The 24,811-nt window shown below is 40.6% G+C and overlaps 1 protein-coding gene across 5 annotated transcripts in view; it reads right to left on the bottom strand.

Annotated features, from left to right (window-relative positions):
• The window catches only part of TBC1D4 (TBC1 domain family member 4), a 188,378-nt gene that overhangs the window by 68,345 nt on the left and 95,222 nt on the right, over positions 1-24,811 (bottom strand). For all 5 annotated transcript variants that reach the window (XM_050947166.1, XM_050947177.1, XM_050947185.1 and 2 more), the window contains exons 2-7: positions 15,671-16,264; positions 13,783-13,872; positions 9,335-9,439; positions 4,182-4,314; positions 1,676-1,767; positions 23-133 (exon numbers count right to left, since the gene is read on the bottom strand). In XM_050947166.1, coding sequence (XP_050803123.1) covers positions 23-133; positions 1,676-1,767; positions 4,182-4,314; positions 9,335-9,439; positions 13,783-13,872; positions 15,671-16,264 — 1,125 coding nt within the window. The remainder of the gene's footprint in view (positions 1-22; positions 134-1,675; positions 1,768-4,181; positions 4,315-9,334; positions 9,440-13,782; positions 13,873-15,670; positions 16,265-24,811) is intronic.

Below are 24,811 nucleotides of genomic sequence, written 5' to 3'. Positions count from 1 at the left end.
GAAAATAAAGTATAGGCTGTACCAATGGTGCCTCGCCAATATGGACGTGCGTCTTTTGTTTAGTTTCACACAACTGTCGCAGATGTAAGATCACAAGCTCATTTTCTTCCTGGTCACTGACAGGCTTCATTTTCTGTCAAGAATAGACAAACAAATAAAACATCTCTTTCAATACATCACTTTTGCTTTGTTTTCTGATTAGAAATACTATGAAGGTTCTAAAGGTAAGATATTCCTGATGCTCCGGATGCCAGCAAATTTAGAATATGCATTACATATACACTATCAATACCATTCAACTACTTCTAATAACAACTTGTACAAAAGTTTATGTAGCACCATACAATCATAAAAGTAGTTTACAGGCACAACTTTCAAAATCACCTAAGTGGCTTAGGACATAAGTCCCATTTTCAAAAGTTGCCAGGTGCTTTTGAAGAAATCATGGAGGTGCCTATCTGCACCCTTACCTCAGACTTTTAGAGTTATTTACACATTGCTCCCATCAGGATAACAGTGCTTAACTGACTTTGGAGTCTCTGTCTCATATAAAGTCAATGGGACATGGCTTAAGTACCCGCGTTACTTTTGAGAAAGAATTAGGTATTGCAGAATCTCATTCTCAAAAGTGATGCAGATACTGTACTTAGAAGCCCATGTCCCATTGACTTTAAATGAGGCTTAGAATTAGGCATTGCAGAGTCTCAAAATCTCATTTTGAAAATGAGCTCTAAGTTCATTTTAAAAACAAGACAGGCTCCTAAGTCCGTTAGACACTGCAGCATGGAGTGAAGCAATGACTAAAATGAAAATGGGACTTGGGGGAAGATTTTCATAAAGTGCCAAAATGCTCTTACACATTGAACCAATTCTTCATCTGCACATTAAATATACTTGCTTACAGAGTCCTGAAGCAGGACTGGGATCCCAGGGGTTCTGCAGGACCTACTGCCATAATAGCTGGAGTAAAATGTACTTTGTTGCAGGTGGGATTGGGTGGGCAAAAAGCCCCAGACTGAGGGATAGGATTAAAAAAAAAAAAAAAGTAGCCCCGCTTATACGATGAGCCTCCAGAGTCAATACTCATGCGTAGATAATTCTAAGAGGAATTTTGGAACCATGTATTATTTTATCTTATACTAGAATCGCTTTATCTCTAGCCTTTTTTTTTTTTATTGCCCACATCACTTCATTATTTGAACGTCTCATATACCTCACAGAACTCAGCCCCACATCACCCCACAAGATAGGGAAGTATTGTTTTCCCTATTTTACACATGAGGAACAGAAGCACAGATAGACAAAATAACTTTGCCTATGGTCACATGAGAAGTTTGTAGCAGAGTTGGGAACTGAACTGTTCCCATACCAGCACCTTCTCAAGTCACTTTAGACTGGAGTATACTATTGCAGTACAATAGTTTTGAGAAATGAATTAATGCAGAGTATTAAGCCCATGCAGATGACTAAGAAAGAAAGCCAAATACAGCTGAAAGGAAGAACATGGGTTCTGCCCAATTTAAAATATAGTCCACTGATCACAGAAAAAGTCAGCAACCTGAGCACAAAACTTTGCACACACGCGCACATACGCTAAAAAGATTTCCAGAATATGAAAGAAGTCAAAACTTACATAGACATGGGAGGGACACATGAACTGCGTTGACTTTATTACCTGAACACGCTCAAAAATGTCTGCTTGCTCATTATCAGTAAGTGATGACAGGTGTCTCTGAATTACAAGTTTGGCTCTTGGTGGATAAAGACCTTCAGAAAAAAAAATATTAAACAGAGCCTTTAACAACTAGTAAAACTACATTCATTCACCAGATTATCCTATGATTCCTATCTATGCTGCTATTAAAACTACATAAAGATAATACACTTATAAAATAAATGAAAGATGAGCTATTTTAGAAGGTTTTCAGTTAAAAAGCTATTAACATATCTACAAAGTACTTTTCAAATTCTATTAAAGTACAAAACTCTTACTTTGTCTATTCTCACTAGATCATACTGAGGTAAGAATTCAGTGCCTTATAAAATTGGGAATCCCATCTGGGAGGGATTTGAATAGAACACAACAATGATAAGTTCTAGGATCCCGTATCAAGATGCAAAGCTGTCCCCCTTCCTCCCCAACTTGCCCCTGTCCCCATCTACTTTTCTACATTCAAGTCAGACTGCTTCCTTCTTCCCTGCAATGCTTTCTGAGTTCCAGAAGGGGGAATCACTCAGGAGAAACAGTCTATTCACTCTCAGTTCCTGGACCACAGCAACTTTAGCAGCTGGGAGTAACAACTTTAGCAAAAGGTCCAGGGCACACTATGCTCTGTGAAAGCAGCAATTTTCAGAGGTTTATAACCCAGCCAAAATTGGGTGGATTTTCACTTGGGAGAAGGTCCCAGACAACCTCCATGCCCCTGCTCCAAAGAATAAAAGCGCTAGAGCTTCTTAACTTAAAAGATAAGAATTTTTAACATTGGCCAAACACCACATCTCCCCCCCAACGTCGTTCTCAAGCCGCTGAACCATTTTATTTGAAATTTAAAAAAAAAATGTTTAGACTGGTGCAGACACCCAGCATGGAGGATTTCAACCTGAATAGTTCAAGTTTGGCAGAGTTATAAGCAACTGAATATTGGGTCTTTTCAGAAAAATTGTTAGGCCTCCCTATAATAAACCCTTTGGTTCTGTCTGAAGCCCACCATCCTCAAATATAAAAAAAGAAAAAGAAAAACACTGTAGCAAAATATTTTACAATTACACCTCTACCTCAATATAACGCTGTCCTCGGGAGCCAAAAAAAATCTTACCGCATTATAGATGAAACCGCATTATATCGAACGTGCTTTGGTCCACCAGAGTGCACAGCCCCGTGCCCCCGGAGCACTGCTTTGCCGTGTTCTATCCGGATTAGTGTTTTATCGGGTCACGTTATATTGAGATAGAGGTGTACTTTGGGAAAGATTTTCAGAAGTGACTGGTGATTGAGTTGCCCAACTTGATAAACATATTAGAAGGCCCTAATTTTCAGATGGTCTATGTTCTGTACTTTTTAAAAATATTGGGCTCTCAATCTGTCTCAAGTTGGGGTATCCAAAAAGCTGAGGCATCCAAACTCATAAGTCACTTTTGAAAATCTAGGTGTTGGCTTCTTTTCACAGTTCTTCCATGGGTATCAGTGGGACGAAACAGCAGCTTATGCATTTGTAGCTTTTCATTGAGAAACAGGGAATTTCCAACTAGGATTTGCCACTTCTGAAAACTCTAGTGCTTAACACAGACATTAAACCATAAAATTGTATTTCCTTGCCAAGACTTCTCATGCTTTTCACTCACCAAAGGGAACTAATAATTCTAAGTGATAATCATTTTTATTTAACAAATACAAATTTTGTGGTGTTTATTACAATATCTCATACAAAGACAGACAAGTCTGTGTGTGAACACACCACTACTTTTTAGTGAATAGAGCATATCATACTTGATAATGTATGTTGGTTCCATCTGCCAGCTTATATCATTTTTAATAACCATCCTGTCAAATATTAAAAAGCCATACCGTGGCATACTTAACTGTCATTGAAGTCAGAGCTATGTGTGCAGATCTGAAGTCAGGCACTAGCCCTAAATTCTTTATTATCCTTTTTCAATTTGATATTAACCTCATATTTTATTAACATATTTCACGTAATAGAACAAGGTAATGAAGTACATAAAGCAATCAGGCCCATGAGAAAAATCATCAACAAGATTACAAAATAAGAAAAAGAATAAACAGAAAGAAAGGCTAAAACTTCAGTTCCAGCACTACTGTCCCTTCATTTACTACCATCGAAGTATGGTTCCAAATATGTTCAGAGCACTATGTTGAGAATTTCTGTACATGCTAAAATAATAGAGCAGAAAGAAGGACAAAAACAAATACTTGAGGAAAATGTAATATTTATGGCAAGAGCTTTAAGGGGCTAGTTGGAAAATACTTATTGTGATAGCCACCACTTTACTCAATTTATTGGCCATTTATCATGGTCATGAGAATTTTTTTCTTCTTTAACTAAACTGAGATTCAAGCAATTAGGTAGGTTTTAATTAAACTGAGAGCTGATGCATGGTGATGATTCTGGAGTGAAAACAGAAAATCTTCTATATGAATTTAAAATAAACGGAATTGCTACCTTCAATTCTTTCACAGAGTTTATGCAATGAGTGCATAGGACAGGCCTCACACAGTTTAATCTGAGTCTTGGCATTCTGTAGAGCGGCAGCAGTGCTAAAGGCTTGTTTCAGGGTAAGCATTACCTCATCAACCTAGAAGGAAATGAACAAACAAAACAGGCTAAGAAAAGTCTGGGTGTTTTACAAGACAGTATAAAAGTGAAAATATGTCAGATATATCATATCAGACTTTTAAGTCATTCCACAACTGAGTTCTTTTATATTAGGAATGTTGTTTCCTGTTCATATTACATACACTGATCTATCATAAAAGTTTAGTAGTCTAGTGGTATATATCAGGCGCCATGGCGGCGCCACTCTAGGGGGCAACCTGCCGGCCCACTGGAGTTGCTAGGGTAAAAAGTTACCGACGAACGTGCACGCACGGCGCGCACACCTAACTGGAATGGATATGAGCAATCACTCGAAGAAGAACAAGGTTCTATTCTTAATTTACTACTGATTTCAAGAGGATTTTAGACAAGGGAAATTGAAATCAATGGGAGTTAGGACCTTTTGAAAATCCCACTAGGCACCTACATGACTATCTACATCTTTAAGTGCCTAAACACCTTAAAAAATTTGGCCCTTAGGCACTTTTGAAAATTTACCATACAGATCTCTAGATCCCTGTGGGAATCTAGTGGCCTATTTCTGAAATGTTGCACATTCACAGCTCCCACTGAAAATGAGACCCCCTGGGGGTGGAGGAAAATCAGGCCATAAATATGTAACTTTAAACATTCAGGCTTGAAAATTGGGTCTCTTACTGCACCCAGAGATTACAACTTTTTACCTTCCAGTAGCTGCAATGAGCATATTAGGACCTCCACTTCTGCCAGTTTGCCTCTATGCAATTTACATTTTAGCTTGGTTGGGTACATAACATGCAGTAGGTGATCCTAAGAGTCAGGGGCCTTTGTTGTCCCCTTTCACAGAGACAGTTACGTATGGCTTTTTTCCTAAAACAGTTTTCATTTGTCCTGATACAAGTCTCTATGAACAAAATGCTTTTGATCTGTTGCTGCAGTTATATCTTGTTGGTATGTCAGAAACTTTAGGGACAAGCCTATTTATTCTCTTGGTCCCTCACTCACTTGGACCAAAAGATTTGAAAGATAAGCTATAAGTTTCTTTGTCACCAACAAGTAAGCCTTACGTATTGTGTTCCAGACTCCAGTCTATGCCCTCCTCTTTCCTCTCACTGCATCACAAATACAGCAATGCAGCGTTCTCACACACTGCAGCACTGGGTAGGGCCAATCTCTATTTTACATGGGAAAGAGGTCAGAGCTGATCATTTTCTCCTCTACTAGGATAGATATTCAAATGCACTTTCATCCTTTGTAGACAGACTTCTCAGAGTCTCCTTCCCCTTTATGTATTTAAGGACACACTGCTATTAAAAGCAAACCAGCCCACTTCTATATTTCAGCCTGGCAGAAGAAAATTGTGTTGAAATTTCCTGTTCAGTTCTTAGAGGGCTTTCAAATATTGTACTTTAGATCTAGTCCTTTGCTGCCATCTATCACTTCTCTGTGAAGCATGTTTGTGAGGGATGAAATGTGACTGCATGTTCAGGTTTCTGTCTACAAGTAGTCTGCTAACATTCAACGTAGGATTATAAAAGTGTTCTGTAGATCATCAGGTCTCCAGTATAATTGTTCAAGCAAAGCTTTGCATGGGCATGGAGGCTTGAATTAGTCACTCTGTGTGCTGTGGCATGTCATTTAATGTTTTTAAATGAAAATTATTTGATTAATGTTACTGATAGTTTCTGAGTGGGTTTCTCACATCTCACAATTCAATTTATTCTTGTCCTGTCACTGTAAGATTTCACGAGGCTCGTGGAAAGCAGACATGACAACAACAGCAAAGCCTACTAGTCGGCTTTTCCGAATGGCAGGGCTCTTTTCCATGACCTCTGCCCATTAATAATATTACACTCAAGTAATTATTTAACTCTTAAAATATGTGAGAAAGTTGAGGAGAAGGGTTTTATTTCTTTGTAAACAAACTCCTTTCTTTTAGGTCACCTGTGTATTATCAGGGATCAAATTAACCAAAAGATCACATGAAGGCATATTTTTCTTTAAATGACATTCTGCTGGACATTCAATAGGTTCTCTCTCTCCTCAAATTTTGACAGTGAGTCAGATCCTCAGTTGGTGTAAAGCAGCATAGTTCCATGGACTCCAATAAAGCTATGCTCAGACACCACTTCAAGCCAGAGCTGCTGTAGCATCCCCCCGGTGCCCCTAGTTCCAGCACCAATGGCAAATGCTGGTGTCCACCAGCTGAGGATCTACTCCTACATCAGGGATTCTCAAATTGGGAGTCTGGATCTCTCAGGCGGTCGCGAGGCTATTACATGGGGGGTTATGAGCTGTCAGCCTCCACCCTAAACCCCGCTTTGCTTCCAGCATTTATAACGGTGTTAAATATACAAAAAAGTGTTTTTAATTTATAAGGAGGGGTTGTGCTCAGAGGCTTGCTATGTGAAAAGGGTTATCAGTACAAAAGTTTGAGAATTATTGCCCCACATTGTTTGAAGCACTGCTAAGAATGCTTAGCCCCATAACTGCTGTGGTCCTCCATAATGCTCAAATAATTAGGAATTGTTTAGTGCTCTGAAGTGAGTTAGAGCTGGTCAAAATTATCTCTGTTAAACACATGGATCAAAAATTTGAATTTCAATGAAAAAATGTTAAAGATTTAATCGTTTTCTTTTTGTTTTTCAGACAGCTAAAGAACTGGTTCAATTTTTTTGATTTTTGAAAATTGTTTAAAGTAAAAAAAAAAAAATCTTGAAAAACATTTTAGAGGGTTCCATTCCCCCCCCCTTTTCTTTTCTAACTAGCTCTAATTACGAGCAGTTAGACCCTGCTTTATTAGGAGAAATAGTGCATCTCTTCTATAAATTCATGGCATTTTACCTTTCACTTTGAAGCACTAATAAGTTAGAAAGCCATTAGTTAATATGGTTTCTTTGTACCTGACATTAAGAAAAGAGCTATGTGCAGCTTGAAAGCTTGTCTGTTTCACCAAACAGAAGTAGGTCCAATAAAAGTTATTACCTCAACCATCTTGTCTCTCTCTCTCTCAGAAAATATAGCAAAGACATTACTTTATATATGTCATATCTAACAATTGAGTATGCTGAGTCTTGTAATCACAATGGCCAATTGACTGACATTTTTTATATCACACATTTCAACTGTCTATTATGCAGAACAATTATAGATCTAAATTTCTGCTTCAAACCTAATGTTCCTATTTCATTTCTCAGAATAGTTAGGAATAAAAAGAAGAGTAAGCACATTTGGAAAATGGGAGGATGTGTGTAGCACAGACAAAGAGTGTGACAACTTAGCAGTAGAAGCATGGACTGGAACTCAGTACGTCCAAGTTCCATTTCCAGCTCTGTTACTAATTTACTAATTTGGCCCCAGTTCACCAAGGTACTCAAGTACGTGTCAACAGTTATTACAAGAAGGAGGGAGAAAAACTATTCTCCTTAACCTCTAAGGACAAGAAGCAATGGGCTTAAATTGCAGCAAGGGAGGTTTAGGCTGGATATTAGGAAAAACTTCCTGTCAGGGTGCTAAGCACTGGAATAAAATGCCTTGGGAGGCTGTGGAAACTTCATCACTGGAGGTTTTTAAGAGCAGGTTAGATAAACACCTGTTAGGGATGGTCTAAAATAACACATAGTCCCTGTCTTGAGTGCAGGGGACTAGACTCGATGACCTCTCAAGGTCCCTTACAGTCCTATGATTCTACGTCTCAACAGATAAAAATGTGCAAAGTTACTTATGGTCAGATACTCAGCTAAGCCTTTACCTAGCCACCATTTGTGCACTCAAACACATACACTTGAATTTTGCCACTGTAAACATCTGTGTCTGCAAATTCTAACACCTGGACATGTCCAGATAGTAAGTATAGCCACGTGTACTTGTACCTGTATATATGCGTGCATTCACAATAGAGTGCAGAGACTGAATTGCTGAGCCTCAGTTTACCCATGTGCAAAGTGAAGAATCATTAAAAAGGGGACAGAGAATAAGACGGAGAATATATTATTGCCCTTACATAAACCGATGGTATGCCCACATCTTGAATATTGCGTACAGATGTGGTTTCTTCATGTCAAAAAAGATATACTGGCACTAGAAAAGGTACAGAAAAGGGCAACTAAAATTATTAGGGGTTTGGAACGGGTCCCATATGAGGAAAGATTCAAGAGGCTAGGACTTTTTAGCTTGAAAAAGAGGAGACTAAGGTGAGATATGACAGAGATATATAAAATCATGAATGATGTGGAGAAAGTAGATAAGGAAAAGTTATTTACTTATTCCCATAATACAAGAACTAGGGGCCACCAAATGAAATTAATGGGCAACAGATTTAAAACAAATAAAAGGAAGTTCTTCTTCACACAGCGCACAATCAACTTGTGGAACTCCTTGCCTGAGCAGGTTGTGAAGGTTAGGACTATAACAGTGTTTAAAAGAGAACTGGATAAATTCATGGAGGTTAAGTCCATTAATGGCTATTAGCCAGGATGGGTAAGGAATGGTGTCCCTAGCCTCTGTTTGTCAGAGGGTGGAGACGGATGGCAGGAGAAAGATCACTTGATCATTACCTGTTAGGTTCACTCCCTCTGGGGCACGTGGCATTTGCCACTTTCAATAGACAGGATACTGGGCTAGATGGACTTTTGGTCTGACCCAGTACAGCCGTTCTTATGACAACACTTATCTACTTCATACAGCTGCAGAGATTCAGGGATTATTAAGTGTTTTGAGATCCTCTGATGAAAGAGGTTCTCAAAATGTGAAAATCCGAGGGCTTATCTACACTTACAGTACCACAGTACACAGTAGTGCCTAGTGATGATGCTACCTACACCAACCAGAGAGCTTCTCCTGTCAGTGCAGGTACTCCACCTCCCAAAGAAGTGGTAGCTTTTTCTCCAGGAGAAGCCATCCTGCTGACATAGCACTGACTACATTGGGGGTTCAGATTTTCCACACCCCTGAGCGATAGGATTATAGTGGCATAAGTTGGTAGTGTAGACCAAGGCTAACTGTTTATGTAAATTACTTACCAAAGATTCACTTGCACACTGGAACACGTAGCAAACATACTGGTTTATCCCAGGTTCAACAGATTCCCGACAAATAAAACCAAAGTGATCAACATGTTGTATACCCTGAAAATTTTTTAAAAAGCATTAGTGAAGTATTTATTTTAAGATGTATTTTAAAATCAGTTCAGAAATACAGTGATAATTGTATTTCAGTTCTTGCCAGTCATCTCTGAGATACCACCACTTTCCCCATACTGAGCATTTGTAGAGAATAAAAAAGCTGCACAGTCGCAGATATCAAGAATGGCAATTCTCTTTTTTAATGGCTGCCACCATCTATCAAAGAAAAAGTCATAGGACTTCTTACACACACAAAAAACAAAAAATACAAACCCTAAAGCAACAGCGGTGAATAAGGCTCAATTTCTTTCCTCATGAAAAAATTTGACCTTAGCTACATTTCTCTTTGACTTATTTCGTTCAAATCATCCCCTATCTTCTCATCTTACAACACTGGGAGGTAATTCAAACTATTCCCCTGTTGTAGTTCTGGACCTTCAGTTCACTAAGTAGGAAGGGATAGATTTTATACATATGAAAGGGCCACCATTCTGACCTTTATTTTGGTTAAACTCACATATTTTCTTAAAGTGAGCCCCTAGGAGACCAGTTCCCAGACTCAGCATAAAACAGTTTTAACACAAATCTAGGAATAATTACGGCAAAATCTATTGCTGTCTCCTGAATTTTCTCATTTCCTTGCATAGGGGAAGGTGTATGGGGGAGGTGGGATGACACTTGCGTCACTGTACCTGAAAATAGCACAGCAAGCTTGTTTGTTAACTGTACTCCCAGCACTGTTCTCTAATAGGGCGTCTCGACTTGTCATACCAACGGGACATGTGATTGTTTATCGTTCTGGGTTACCCACAAGGTCAATGAGACTTAACAAGAAACCCACACAGCTGTCTGTGACACTTAAGAGTATATATTATACATGTAGATATATTAAAAATTTTTATATCATTTATATTTGTGGCTTGGTCAATTATACAAATTCAGGACATGCATTTTCCAGTCTGAAATGAAGCACCCTAGTATACTCATGCCACAGAAAAACAACACATTTACTAGGGCAGAAGTAAAATAACCCTAAATGCACTCTGAAGAGACTGCTGCTCTCTTTCACTTTAATCAATCTTAAGCTCATAACGGTAAATATTCCAAGCTATCACATTAGCTAATAAATCTACAATAAAGGAAAGACTAACACAGGGTGTTTAAACAGTGAACAAATGCTGATGAGCTCTGTGTAACCAAGTACTTGGCCTGAATAAATTAATATTTCATTTCTATGGACCATAAGAATTCTCCAGATTTTTTTTGTTTTTGTTTTTTTTTGTTTTGTGTTTTTTAAAATCAATGCTTTCACTAATGCCACAGATGTTTTGGAAACACAGAACATTTTGTTAGCACCTACACCTCTACCCTGATATAACGCTGTCCTCGGGAGCCAAAAATCTTACTGCATTATAGGTGAAACTGCGTTATATCAAACTTGCTTTGATCTGCTGGAGTGCGCAACCCCGCCCCCCGCAGCACTGCTTTACTGCGTTATATACAAATTCATGTTGTATAGGGTTGCGTTATATCGGGGTAGAGGTGTATTCAGTTTAGTTCTCAACAAGGCTTTTATTTTTCCCCACCCACTCAAGCTATGTTCTAGTGAAAGACTAGAACACCAGCATGAAACATAGTCTGAAGTGATTTATTGCTTACAAATGCCCAGTTTGGAAGAAGTTGTAGATGTCTCTCTAATATCCTGGGTCTGACAGGGTTGAGGTGAGTGAGGTAACCTTTTACTGGCCCAACTTCTGTTAGTGAGACCAACTTTTGATTTACACAGAGCTCTTCAGGTTTGGGAAAGCTGTGACACTAAGTACAAGGTCCAACAGATAGTTTAGCGTAAGTAGTTAGCACATAGCACACAGTCTGAATGTATGTGCTAACTACTTATGCTAAACTATCTGTTCGACCTTGTACTTGGCTGTGATGCTTTGACTGAGTTTCCCAGACCTGAAGAAGAGCTCTGTGTAGCTCAAAAACTTGTCTCCCTCACCAACATAAGTTGGTCCAATAAAAGACATTACCTCATTCACCTCGTCTCAGTTAAGAAGAAAGCAAGAACAAAGAGGACTGTCTAAGATATTAGGCCAGCTCCTACCATACTTTAAATATCAATTACTTCACTGCCAGTGTTGTTCTCCTGAGCTGCCCATGGGTTCACCTGCTGTCTACCAGGACGCTCACGGAAACTAGCAGCTGCCACTCATGACACTACCCCGGTAAACATGGATTTTGGACCCAGGGCATCCACAGGTTCTCTTCTTTCCTACCTCTCCTTCTTGTGTGCCTGCCTGATCTATGTATGCTACAAATACTATTATTTCATCTTTATCATTTGCCTACGTAGGCCAGATTTCCCTATTCCTCTTGCAGTCTCCTTTTCCCTCCACTGGAAGCAATAGTATATGCTAATCCCAATTTTAATTTGCAAACTATGTAGCCATGCAACACAGATACAAGGGAAGATTTCGAATAGTGTAATTATAACATCTGAAAAGAGTGCTTTGGATCAGATGCTGGTCTAAGAACCCTCAGAAAATGCATCTGGAGACCTTTAATAGCTCTTGAGCTCACCCCATGGAATTCCCCAGATGCAGATTTATCATGAAACAAACAAACAGTGCGATGGCATGGGGCCCCCAAAATGCAGGACAAATCTCACACTGCTCCCAAAAGCAGCAGGCTACTGGCACATCTCTACATGCCCCTGGTCGGGGGGAGGCAGCTCCACGATACCCACTCTCCCCTCCCACTAAAGGGCACACAGAGACATGCCAGCAGCAGTGCAGCAGGACTAAGGCGGCTCCCTGTCCACGCTGCCTCCCTCCCTCCATGCAGTGCTGCACCCGGAAGCGGCCAGCATGTCCCTGAGCTGTGTGTGTCTGTGTGTTGCCCCTGCCCTGAGTGCCAACTCCACAGCTCCCATTGGCCGGGGGATGTGGCCAATGGGAGTTGTGGGGGCAGCACCTGTGGGCAGTGGCACGCAGACACACCCTGGCTCCCCTCTGCCTAGGAGCCACTGCAAGAGGGGTATGCCAGTTGCTTTGGGAGCCACGTTGCACAAGGTAAGCACTGCCCCCCAACTCCTCCTGCACACCAACCCCTTGAGTCTCCAAACTCCCTCCCAGAACCCAACCCTCTGCCTCAATCAAGGTACTTCACTTTATTTTCATTTACTTCCTATTACTTAGGATATAGGAGGAGGATGAAGGAAAAAAGAATTAAAAATGGGGGAGGGGGAGATGAGAGAATATTCTTTTTCTTGACTGTGTCCCCGGAGGGGCTTCCCAAAAATGAAGCTGCACACAGGGCCCCACTAACTCTAATTCTGCCACTGGAATTCCCAACTTTAGAGTTGCTGCTACTACTAAATTATCCAAATGAGGCAGAAACCATGGCTCTGTCCCAAAACCATGGCTCTGTCTCAATCTCAGCTGCAGAGCTAGTCCCACACTGGGGAGAGGCACACACTTTGTATCCTGTCCCAAGGCGGCAGAACAGCTGTACTCCTCTTACTCGCGAACGCCCTCACTGAAACACAATGTCCCCACCGCAGAGCACCTCCAAACTGGAGACTTCAGGCTACTGACAAAATTGAACCGAGTGGCCCCTTCCTTAATAAAATTCACATCGAGCTGCAGGTGAACGACGACCAGAACTACCGCTACAATTCACATAAATTCACTAGTTCTGTGCACGTCTTTAGATTGTGAGCACTTTGAGGCAGGGACTGTGTTTTCCTTTATGTTTGCGCGATTCCTAGCACTTTGTGGGAGCTAAAACAAACCAGTAAGTGGCATTTGGAGGCACAGAATTTGAATGAGTGCTGCAAGGAGGAGTCACCCCTGTCATCTATAATGGTAGCAACTGGATGATTGATCAAATTTTAAAATCCATCTTCCTCCAGTGCTGTCACCAAAACTATATTGTGGTTTATCACCTCTAAACTGTAGCATGTGTTCTTCTCATTCAAAACATGATTACCTCAAACATCACTCTATAGTTTATATTTAACATTTCCAAAGTACTCTGGTGGGGACGAGGGGGTACAGAATAGCTGTCTTACCATGTTTTCATTAGGGTTCGATAGAGAAAGCCAAAAATCTAGTTGTACAGGTGTTAACTAAAACAAAGGTATAATTGTTTAAAAGAGACATATGATATACAACCACTATGTTTAAGGATATTCTGTATTGTGTTTTCATTTAATCTTCTATAATCAACAAAAGCTTTGATTGCTTCTTTCTGCTGCTCACTGACTAAAATAAAGCCATCACAGCATCTCCAGAACAAAAAAGCCCCACCCCAGATGTACTGGAAGCTACCCAATAAATACGTACCTGAGAACATGAGGATATATCTTTAAAATTCTTTTCAAGCACAACAGATTTGGTGTCTGGGCTGATGAGGTTAATTTCAAATCGTCCAACCTTGAAAATAAAATTTAAATCAGACTGTTTTATAAGGCACAAATGAATAATACACCAAATAAAGTTCAATAACTGGTCAGATTCTGCCATCCTTGCTTTAGCTCAGGGGTAGGCAACCTATGGCACACATGCCAAAGGCGGCACGCGAGCTGATTTTCAGTGGCACTCACACTGCCCGGGTCCTGACCATCAGTCCAGGGGACTCAGCATTTTAATTTAATTTTAAATTACGCCTCTTAACCATTTTAAAAACCTCATTTACTTTACATACAACAATAGTTTAGTTATATATTATAGACTTATAGAAAAAGCCCTTCTAAAAACATTAAAATGTATGACTGGCACGCAAAACCTTAAATCAAAGTGAATAAATGAAGACTCGGCACACTACTTCTGAAAGGTTGCTGACCCCTGCTTTACCTACTCACGTTGAATAGTAGCTTACTCAGTGAATGAAGATGGCAGAATTTAGCACTTATGGAAAAAGGCAAATAGGGAGGGGAATTGCAGAAAATTTCAACAAAATGGCAAAATATTCAGTTTGGGGGTAAAACAAAACCAAAAAAGATTGCAGGAAGCAGACACAGTTCATGAAAAGTTTTATTCCATCAACAGCCAGTTTTTGACCAGCCCTAATTAAAGCTCTGTTAGACTGACCTGAAACAATCAATGTAAGTTACAAGACTTATTACACCAAAAATAACCATCCAGATGAGTTTTTTTAAATACAAATACAACAACAGTTTGGGTTTTCAGTTCTTTGCTGTTGTTGTTTGTTTGAAATAAAGGTGATGCATTTAGCCTCTTTTTAATCATCAACAAAAACAGATTATTTGCTGCAGTGAATTTCCCTTCCGCTTTCTCATGAACTGCTCCCCTATGGAGCCTGAGGCGTTTTTCAGCTAAGACCTTTTCACCACCAGTGATGGGCTGTGGGTTTCTAAATGGCAATATATTTCCTCACATCCGTTAGTGTTTCTCAAGAGGATGAAAATGCAAGTCTGTTCTCTAAAATACGGGGAAAAGAAAATTCCTAAGCATTTAGCAGCCTATCAATTTAAAAAGCAAAAGATCTTTGGTTTTTATGGATCACCTGTCCTAATAACTTTCTCTTGTTTCCTTAGCACATATGTTCTGAAATCTTTAAAATGAACTTCAGGGGAGAGAAAAAAAGACTAAAGGGTTTGGGGATGAAGCTATTGAGCTGATCTTAGAAGTATAATTTTTCAACAGACTTTTTGCAAGACAGACAGTTCCTATTCTGGAAATGAGAAACTTCTTAGCATCACTGAAATTTATCATAAAAAGAGAATGAGTCAAAATGCACTTTATTTTTCATAGCTTTAACTGCTTGTTCATTTTAGTAACACAAGAGGGAGATTTTGTTCGCTTTGTTAAACAATTTTATGGATAGAGAAATCAATCCACAAAAGGGCTTGAAAGAAGTCTGAATACTAGCATCAGATTCTAGGACAAAATACACTGTTCTCTTAAATATTATGTTTATATTGTCAAATTAACAGATAAGCAATTATATTCCCTTCAAGTTTACTAAATTATATGATTTAAACTTTAGCTTCCCCCAAAATAACTGGGATAAAAATTATTCAATATTATTTAGAATTTCCCAGTATGGTTTCATGTATTGTAATACAAAATAGAAAACAAAAGTTTTTTGGCTTAACAGAAATAGTTTGCATAAGAAGTTTCAATATGCAGCAGTGACAATAATGGTGTAAGTCAAGCTCTCCTAATTCTATTGTATGCATGAAATTGCAGGTGCTGCTATGGAACCTACCTGAAATAACATTGTTCTGTTCTTCTCAGAGTCTGAGGGTTGAACATGACTGGGTGCACTTGCATGTCTCCTGCGTGGCTGTGTTTTCAGGCTGGTATCATGAACCCTCCTTTGCATAACTGCAGTGACGCTGCTGCACCGAGAGCGGAATTCCTGCTGCTCATCAAAGCCAGAATCCTCCAAAATTCGCTCGGGGAAGGAGACACGGGTGCCAGCCAGGTTGGTCTGGCCTCCAATTGTAAGGATCCCAGTGTTCCCGGTGGTGGTGCTCGTGCCATCTAGCTCCTCAAATGGACTATCTGACAGAGAAGCTGGCACGTCTCCTTCATACAAGGTTAAGTCTGAGCTGGAATCTGTGCTCCGCTGCTCACTCAACAGTTTCAGGCGCTGGCGCTCATGTAGACTGAATTTCTCAATGCACTCATCAATTAGAGTGGAGGGGGCTTTCTTATGGACCACAGTCACCTTTCCACAGTACAAAACCTCAAATTTTTGGGAATTGTAGAAGGCATCTTCACTATCCTTACCAGGCTTGGCATCCTCTTTCAGGGCTGCTTTGGACACTTGCCTTATGCTGCTGATCACATCAGGAACCTGGACGACAATTAAAAATCTTCATAAGGAAACCAGACATTAAAGACCAAAGTCACAAATGTCCAACATGCAAGGACTTTAAAAATGGATTAGAATTCGACTCTGAATAATAGAATGCCAGAGAAAATCATCATTATCCTCAAGTGGATTTGGCAGAAAAGGCTTTGTTAGCACAGCCCCAAGGATGTTCCGAATAAGATTTCAGTCTTAGGCAACAGAAATGTTCTTGCCAGTAACAGTTTAGCTACTGCAGTATGTGCCACGAACTTCATGCCTTGAAATATTTAACTAGTCATTCCTGAATCCTGTATGCACCATTTCAGATGGGTAAACAATGTCAAATATTTTTCTAGAGCCTTACAATTAAGCTTCTAACAAACCCTTTAATATAGTAAGTCAGGTATACCAGCTCCAAAGTCTAATTGTGGTGCTTTGTACAGTCACAGATGAAATCATGGGTTTGATTTCCTTGGTAGCAAGCGCACTTCCTCAGATGCATGCGTCTGAGGAAGTGGGTATTCACCCACAAAAGCTCATGCTCCAAAACGTCTGTTAGTCTATAAGGTGCCACAGGATTCTTTGCTGCTTTTACAGATCCAGACTAACACGGCTACCCCTCTGATACTTGGTAGCAAGGTGTACTGTGCAAGGCTTCACATACACAAGGCAATAGAGCAAGATGCCTACATTTCAGGGATATTGATCATACACATGAATTTTGTTATCCCTCAAAATGCCACCCTGTTAATCCTATCAGTGCATAGAACTAGTAGGCTACATTCACAACTTACATTATTGGCCACAACATAATTAACTACACTGGAGTTGCAAGTGCTTATCTGAAAATCCTGATTTTTCCATCAGTTACTAACACCTGGTAGCTTTACTAACTAGAGTGAATTTTTCCCCCTTCAGTATGTTAATTTCTTTGAGTGCTCCCAGTTACGTTTTGGCCTCAAATGCACTTTGAGCAATGTATGGCAATGGTATTCTTACAGAGATGTTTAATTGTGGAACTTGCTTCCTATTTCTATTCAGAAAACCCATCTGCTACAGTGTTTAATACTATACTCAAAGAAGTATCTCATCACCTTTGCAATTGTTGCTCTACATTATGGTTTACTGTAAAAGCCCTCTGACACCCTGATCTAAGCTTTCAGATCATGAAGCATTAATCTAACTCTTGTCGTTTCATGAGGTACCAGCTGTTAAAATTTGGCTCTGCAGGGGGAAGGTTGGGGGGGGGGGGGGGAAGTTGATGACAATTAGACAAGATAGTAATCAGAATAAAAATTTAAAGGATCACACTTCTCATCTAGTTAGTTAGTTACGGTTTTAGTATTGATAAATCCTCTCAAAAGTACTTTCAAATTTAAATGTTTCCAAGTGCAAGATGACCTACAATGGACAAATGAAATGAAGTGGCTAAACTATTAAGGAAATGGAACATTTTCTACGCTTAGTTTCATAGGGCTGTTGTAGCTCCCGTTGAGCCCACAGAAAGAAACTACTTATGAATAGGTGTCAACTGATCTTTCAGATTTTCTGGAGGGGACTGTTTCCTCATACTCCAAATAGCATTTATTTACGTTACTTAAAAGTACTATACTGACAACATTACTAAATTACTTGTCAGCCGTGCTTTTCAGTCCACCAACGAAAATAGTAGATAGACCAGTACAAAACTTGCAGGGCTAGAAGTACATCCTAGCACTGCTTCCAGGGTCAATCTATGGTGCTGAACTTGGTCATCAACATACAAATAGACTTTACTCTAACAAGGATACCCACCAGAGAAGGTATCTCATGAAATTTCAAGTCCTTTGAAACACTACATGTTAACTGGAAGTAAATTGAAAAGCTGTTTGTCAAGAAACTGTGAGCTTCATGGAATACTGAGTACTAATGATAATATTGCATAGAAATGGAGACTGAAAAAATAAGCTTACTGAGATGTGTTGTAATGGAGAAAGATCATTGTCTGTGCGCTAATACAAAAAATACCTCATGTCTAAACTGGTAATATGGACTTTATCAGAGGGGTAGCCATCTTAGCCTGGATCTATAAAAGCAGCAGAGTCCTGTGGCACCTTATAGACTAACAGACGTTTTGGAGCATGAGCTTTCGTGAGTGAATATCCACTTCGTCGGATGCATGTCACAAGCTCATGCTCCAAAACGTCTGAGAGTCTATAAGGTGCCACAGGACTCTCTGCTGCTAATATGGACTTTGAACACTTTATATATCAAAATACTGCCAAGTAATAAAGGGACATAAGCCAAAGGGAATAGGGAGTAAGAGCTTCAATGAGAGATGTGCCAGACCAACCCCAAAATGTTCACCAGTCAGCATGAGTGCAGGAACGGGCACATAAAAATTCAGTTTACAACTTTTAGGCTTGCTTAGCCAATCTAAGAGTATTATTTTGAGTGAAGTCCTGCAAGCTCTTAGAGAATATAGAATAAGCATGCTGTATTCTTCTTCATTTATTTACTTTTCTAACTTGTCTAAAGCTGGATGCAAGATCGTTATCTTTTGGAATTATTGACAGGTTATTTGGGGATAAGTGCTAAGAGCCATTCTTCAAAGTCTGGAAAACAAGACTCAGGAGTCAGAACTCTGACTAAGGCCTGGTCTACACTATGTGTTTAAACCAAATTTAGCAGCGTTAAACTGATTTAACCCTGCACTCATCCACACAACGAGGCCCTTTATATCGATATAAAGGGCTCTTTAAACTGGTTTCTGTACTCCTCCCCGACGAGAGGAGTAGCGCTGAAATTGGTATTGCCATGTCGGATTAGGGTTAGTGTGGCCGCAAATCGACGATATTGGCCTCTAGGCCGTATCCCACAGTGCACCATTGTGACCGCTCTGGAAAGTGATCTGAACTTGGATGCACTGGCCAGGTAGACAGGAAAAGCCCTGCGAATTTTTGAATTTCATTTCCTGTTTGCCCAGCGTGGAGCTCTGATCAGCATGGGTGGCGATGCAGTCCCAAATCCAAAAAGAGCTCCAGCATGGACCATACGGGACATACTGGATCTGATCGCTGTATGGGGAGACAAATCTGTTCTATCAGAGCTCTGTTACAGAAGACGAAATGACAAAGCATTTGAAAAAATCTCCAGGCTATGATAGAGGCCACAGCAGGGACTCAGCACAGTGCTGCATGACAAGCGTAATCGAAAGCCGAAGAATCAAATGGACGCTCATGGAGGGAGGGAGGGGGTATTGAGGACTCCAGCTATCCCACAGTCCCCGCAGTCTCCGAAAAGCATTTGCATTCTTGGCTGAGCTCCCAATGCCTGAAGGGTCAAAAACATTGCCCGGGGTGGTTCAGGGTATATCTCGTCAATTTACACCCCTTCCCCTGAAAGAAAAAGGAAAAAAAAAATCATTTCTTGCCATTTTTCAATGTCACCGTATGCCTACTGCATGCTGCTGGTAGATGCTGTGCTGCAGCGCTGAACAGCAGCATCCCCTCTCCTTCCTTTCCTGATGGCAGACAGTACAAAATGGTGGAAAACCGTCATCAGCCCGTGAGTGCTCCTGGCTGGCCTCGGTGAGGTCGGACGGGGGTGCCTGGGTAAAAATGGGAATGACTCCCTGTCATTCCTGGCAGATGGTATAAAATGCTGGGTAATTGTCATCATCATAGCAGCTGGAGCCTGAGCTCCATCAGCCCCCCAACCCCTTTCCTGTTTAAAGAAAAGATTCTGTATTCCTTGGACTATCATAGCAGCGGGAGACTGCGCTCCTCTCCTCCGCACCCTTTAATGTCCTGCCTGGACTATCATAGCAGCTGGAGGCTGCCTCCCCCTCATTTTATCTCACTAAAAAGTCAGTGTTTCTTATTCCTGCATTCTTTATTACTTCATCACACAAATGGGGGGATAACTGCCATGATAGCCCAGGAGGGGTGTGGGAGGAGGGAAGCAACGGGTGGAGTTGTTGCAGGGGCACCCCCTAGAATGGCATGCAGCTCATCATTTCTGTGGGATCTCTGGGGCTCTGACACGGAGCAGTGGAGCTCTCTGGCTCTCTAGTAGACTTGCCCCATATTGTAGGCAGGACTGACTATTTTTAGACAAAACAAAGAAGGGAATGACCCGGGGACTCATGCCCATTTTTGTCCATGCGCCCCCGGCCGACGTTAGCGAGGCCAGCCAGAAGCACCCATGACAGCAGCAGACGGCACAAAATGATTGTAACCATCATCACCAATTTCCAATTGCAAACCGTACAAAATGATTGATAACTGTCATCTCATCACCAATTTACAATGGCAGACGGTGCAATAGGGATGGTAACCATCTCTGCTACCTTGCAAAGGCAAATGAATGCTGCTGTGTAGCACTGCATCTGTCAGCAGCATCCAGTACACATACTGTGATAGTGACAAAAGGCAAAACAGGCTCCATGGTTGCCATGCTATGGCGTCTGCCAGGGTAATCCAGGGAAAAAGGGCGCAAAATGATTGTCTGCCATTGCTTTCACAGAGGAAGGATTGAGTGACGACATTTACCCATAAACACCCGCGACACTGTTTTTGCACCATCATGCACTGGGATTTCAACCCAGAATTCCAATGGGCAGGGGAGACTGCAGGAACTATGGGATAGCTATGGGATAGCTACCCACAGTGCAACGCTCCAGAAATCGACGCTAGCCTGGGTACATGGACGCACACCACCGAATTAATGTGCTTAGTGTGGCAGCGTGCACTCGACTTTATACAATCTGTTTTACAAAACTGGTTTATGTAAAATCGGAATAATCCCGTAGTGTAGACATACCCTAAGAACAGAAGATAAATCTCTGAAAGCTGTGTCAAAGCAGTGGGCACAGAAACTCTGTCATCAAGGACTGGGGCAAAATGCTATATTCCTTCAGTTGGTACGTGAAGGGTGAGGAGAGACACAGATCAAGATGCGTCTGACGAAGTGGGCATTCACCCACGAAAGCTCATGCTCCAATACATCTGTTAGTCTTTAAGGTGCCACAGGTCTCTTTGTTGCTTTTTACAGATCAAGATGGGTGGAAGATAACAGAGATGTAGTCATCAATGAGAACAAAGACCTCTCATACTTTTAAAAAATATTGGTTTAGAAATCAAGTTAAAGATACTGTACTGTACATTACCACAAGTGCAGGCTTCAAAAAAAGTGTACAGTGAAATTTAAATGGCCAAGTTTCACTGTATGGGGGTCATGCTGCATGTGATCAGTATATACCAGAATTTGATAGATAAAATACCTTTAAACTAAAAGGGAAGTGCACTTTTAAATCAGTTGGTATATGAAAGGATTTTAACCATCTATAAATATTGTATTAATTAATCCACTACATCAAACTGGGTCTAGTTTCTAGTGTCTGAGTAAGGAGAGAGGAGCTGTGATGTTTTCAGTATGCTGATGATTCTCAGCTCTGCATCTCCCAAAGTCTGCATGAGACAGCAGCTTGAAAGCAGGTGAACTAGCTGCAGCTCAGCCCAGATGAGGCAGCTCGGAAGGCCAACCAGAAGAAAGTAAAAAAGTTTAATCAGCGGGACTGTTGTGAGGATGTGTGACTACCTCTTGTACTGCAGGTTTCACTTACAGTTTAGAGCTCATATTAGAGCAGAGGCTGCTGCTGGATTCACAGGAAGCAGCTGTTGTGAAAAAGCACAGTCTCACCCCTCCTGCACCTAGCAAGGCAAATATGATCTTCCTATGGGATATGGATCTTTTAGGCTACTGCAATGCACTATCCGCAGGCTGCACCTTAAAACCATATACTGTAGAAACTAAAGCTAGCATAGAACATGGTTTCAATGCTCCCCAATGGGAGCATCTGACACCAATGCTCCACCTTAGCCAGGAGGCCAGATTTATGAAACATTTTGGACATGCTGCAAAATATCTTTGTTCGCAGGTGTAAGAGTGCAAGCAGGTAGAGAGAGAGAGAGAGAGAGAGAGAGGTTAGATATGGGGCTATTATAGGCCTTTTGGAATGGAGGGTAAATACCTTTTTTGTGAAGAAAGTATTATAAAAGGTGTGTGAGTATTATATATATACATATATATATATATATATACATACATACATACACACACACACACACACTTTATAGATAGATTTGTATTTTGTATAGTGTACTTTCAAATGGAGTGCTCAGAGCTTTGGATAGGAACTTTAATCTATTAATTTAAGTAAAAGTTAGGAATCTCTCTGTGCTTTACAAGTACGCTTTCATGCTGGAATCCTTACTTATCTCAGTTTAACTACCCATTATGGTATTAGATGAAAGCATATGATCATTTTAAAGACAAATATGGTGGGGAAAAATACATGTTAAAATTTACTGGCAGCACTTGCAAACAAGTTCAAGTAGCGTTTGTGAAAGTTTTAGCTGTAGGTGTCTAGCATTAATATCATCAAGTATGTAACAGTTTTGCTTGTCGTTTTTAAAGTGGCAGAGCTGATAAAGTTTAGACTTTGGAGACTACTAGTTTTGATAAATGATGCATGCTGCAACGAAGAAAACAGCACAAAGGAAAACCATTGTTATGGCTCTAGAATGGGACAAGTAACTCCATGGCAACACTGGATCTTCTTTTCAAGAATACAAGGGACAAAAGAGTCCTAGTAGACAAGAATCCTGAAGGGAGAATAAACTGCATTCACTGAATGGAAGAATGGACCCCAAAGCAAAATATAGCAGAAAATCAGAAAAGGTTTCCAGTTTCCACCAAAAATTAACTACAAGCAGGTTATTCACAAAGGTTCAAAAAAGCACAAATTCATACTTGCTACATATTGGCATAAAAACAGCTAAATGGGTTTTTAGACTTCACTGTGAAATACACCACTAGCTCGATATAATGCCACCTGATATAACATGAATTTGGATATAATGTGGTAAAGCAGTGCTCCGAGGGGTTGCCCACTCCAGTGGATCAAAGCAAGTTTAATATAACACAGTTTCACCTATAAAAAATGATAAGATTTTTTGGCTCCCAAGGACAGCGTTATATCGAGGTAGAGGTGTATATAGGGAAACTGTAATGCCTTATTAAGTTGATTTCTAACTTCATAAAGCTCCTAATGGGAATTTAAACATCATGAAGGCAAACTGTCCCAGTTTATTTAAAAAAGCAAAACAGAAGTCCCCTATTCTTAAGATGTGTAAGAAACTTACAATATAGCAATACTCAGTCTAGTTTAATGTATTGAACATCTTCTGTTGTTAGTAGAGGCTACTCAGCTCTAAATTAAAATCACACATACACGCAGAGCTTTAACTTTACTAGTAGGTCAGATATATTTTCTATGCAATGTTGTTGTAGCTATGTCAGTCCCACAATAGTAGAGAGACTATGTATTTTCAAAATAGGTCTGTGACAAGGTGAGTGGGAAGCAGAAAGAACGCCATACATCACCATTCAAAGAGTGGTACCTTCTGGTTTCGATCCCAGTTGAACAGCTGAGGCATTCTCAAGCTACACTCAAGTAAATGACAATGTTTTTAATGAATAGGAAGTACCTAATAATAGATTTCTGCTATGAATAAAAGTACAGAAAGTTTCTCCCACTACAGAAGCTGGGAGTAATTTCACTACATTTTCTCAGACAAACTGAGTTCATTATATCATACTCCAGCCCGTCACGAGGCTTCTAGACAGTAACAGTTGGTGCTTCAAAAGCCAAGTGTTTCCTGATTTGGCACTGGAACCACATGGGCTACACAGGATTTGAACAGCCACATTTTTATCTTAAAAAACAAAACAATACATGTTTTGTTTACAGTTACCAGGAACAGAGAAAGATTGGGGAAATAATGGCATCAAAATCACATTTTTAGGGAACTTGTACGACATATTTACATAACACTTGTGAGAGTCTTTTTATGAGGCTTTCAACCTCAGATTAAAAATTCACAAAATAATTAAAAACCAAGAGAGTGCCAGTATAATGAAACAAGCAATGAAACCATATGATCTGCTGAAGCTAGAAAACTTTCAAAAGAATAACTGGTGAAGATGTGAAATTCTTTTATGTTCATATTCATAGTCTGCTGCACAGAAGCAAGTGAAGACATTTTACAACCTAGGGCTAAAGCAGGCAAGGGCAAACTTTTTGGCCTCAGGGCCACATCTGAATATGGAAATTGAATGGCGGGCCATGAATGCTCACGAAATGGGGATTGGGGGAAGGGAGAGGGTCAGGGCTTCAGCTGGGGGTGCAAGCTCTGGGGTGGGGCCATGGATGAGGGGTTTGGGTACAGGAGGGGGCTCTAGGCAGGGATCAAGCGGATCAGAGGGCAGGGCTGGGGCAGGGGTTGGGGCGCATGGGGGTGGCTTAGGGGTGCAAGCTCCGGGTGGCGCTTACCTCAAGCAGCTCCCGGAAGCAGCGGCATGTCCCTTCTCCATCTCCTAAGCGGAGGCACGGCCAGGCAGCTCTGTGCACTGCCCTGTCCACAGGCACCACCCCTGCAGCTCCCATTGGCCATGGTTCCCGGACAATGGAAGCTGTGGGGGTGGGGCTTGGGGTAGAAGCAGCAT

Source organism: Gopherus flavomarginatus, chromosome 1 (assembly GCF_025201925.1).
Source record: "Gopherus flavomarginatus isolate rGopFla2 chromosome 1, rGopFla2.mat.asm, whole genome shotgun sequence".
NCBI classification, from domain to species: Eukaryota; Metazoa; Chordata; order Testudines; family Testudinidae; genus Gopherus; species Gopherus flavomarginatus.
Note: the sequence above shows the minus strand (reverse complement) of the source record. Positions and strands in the feature narration are given on the sequence as shown.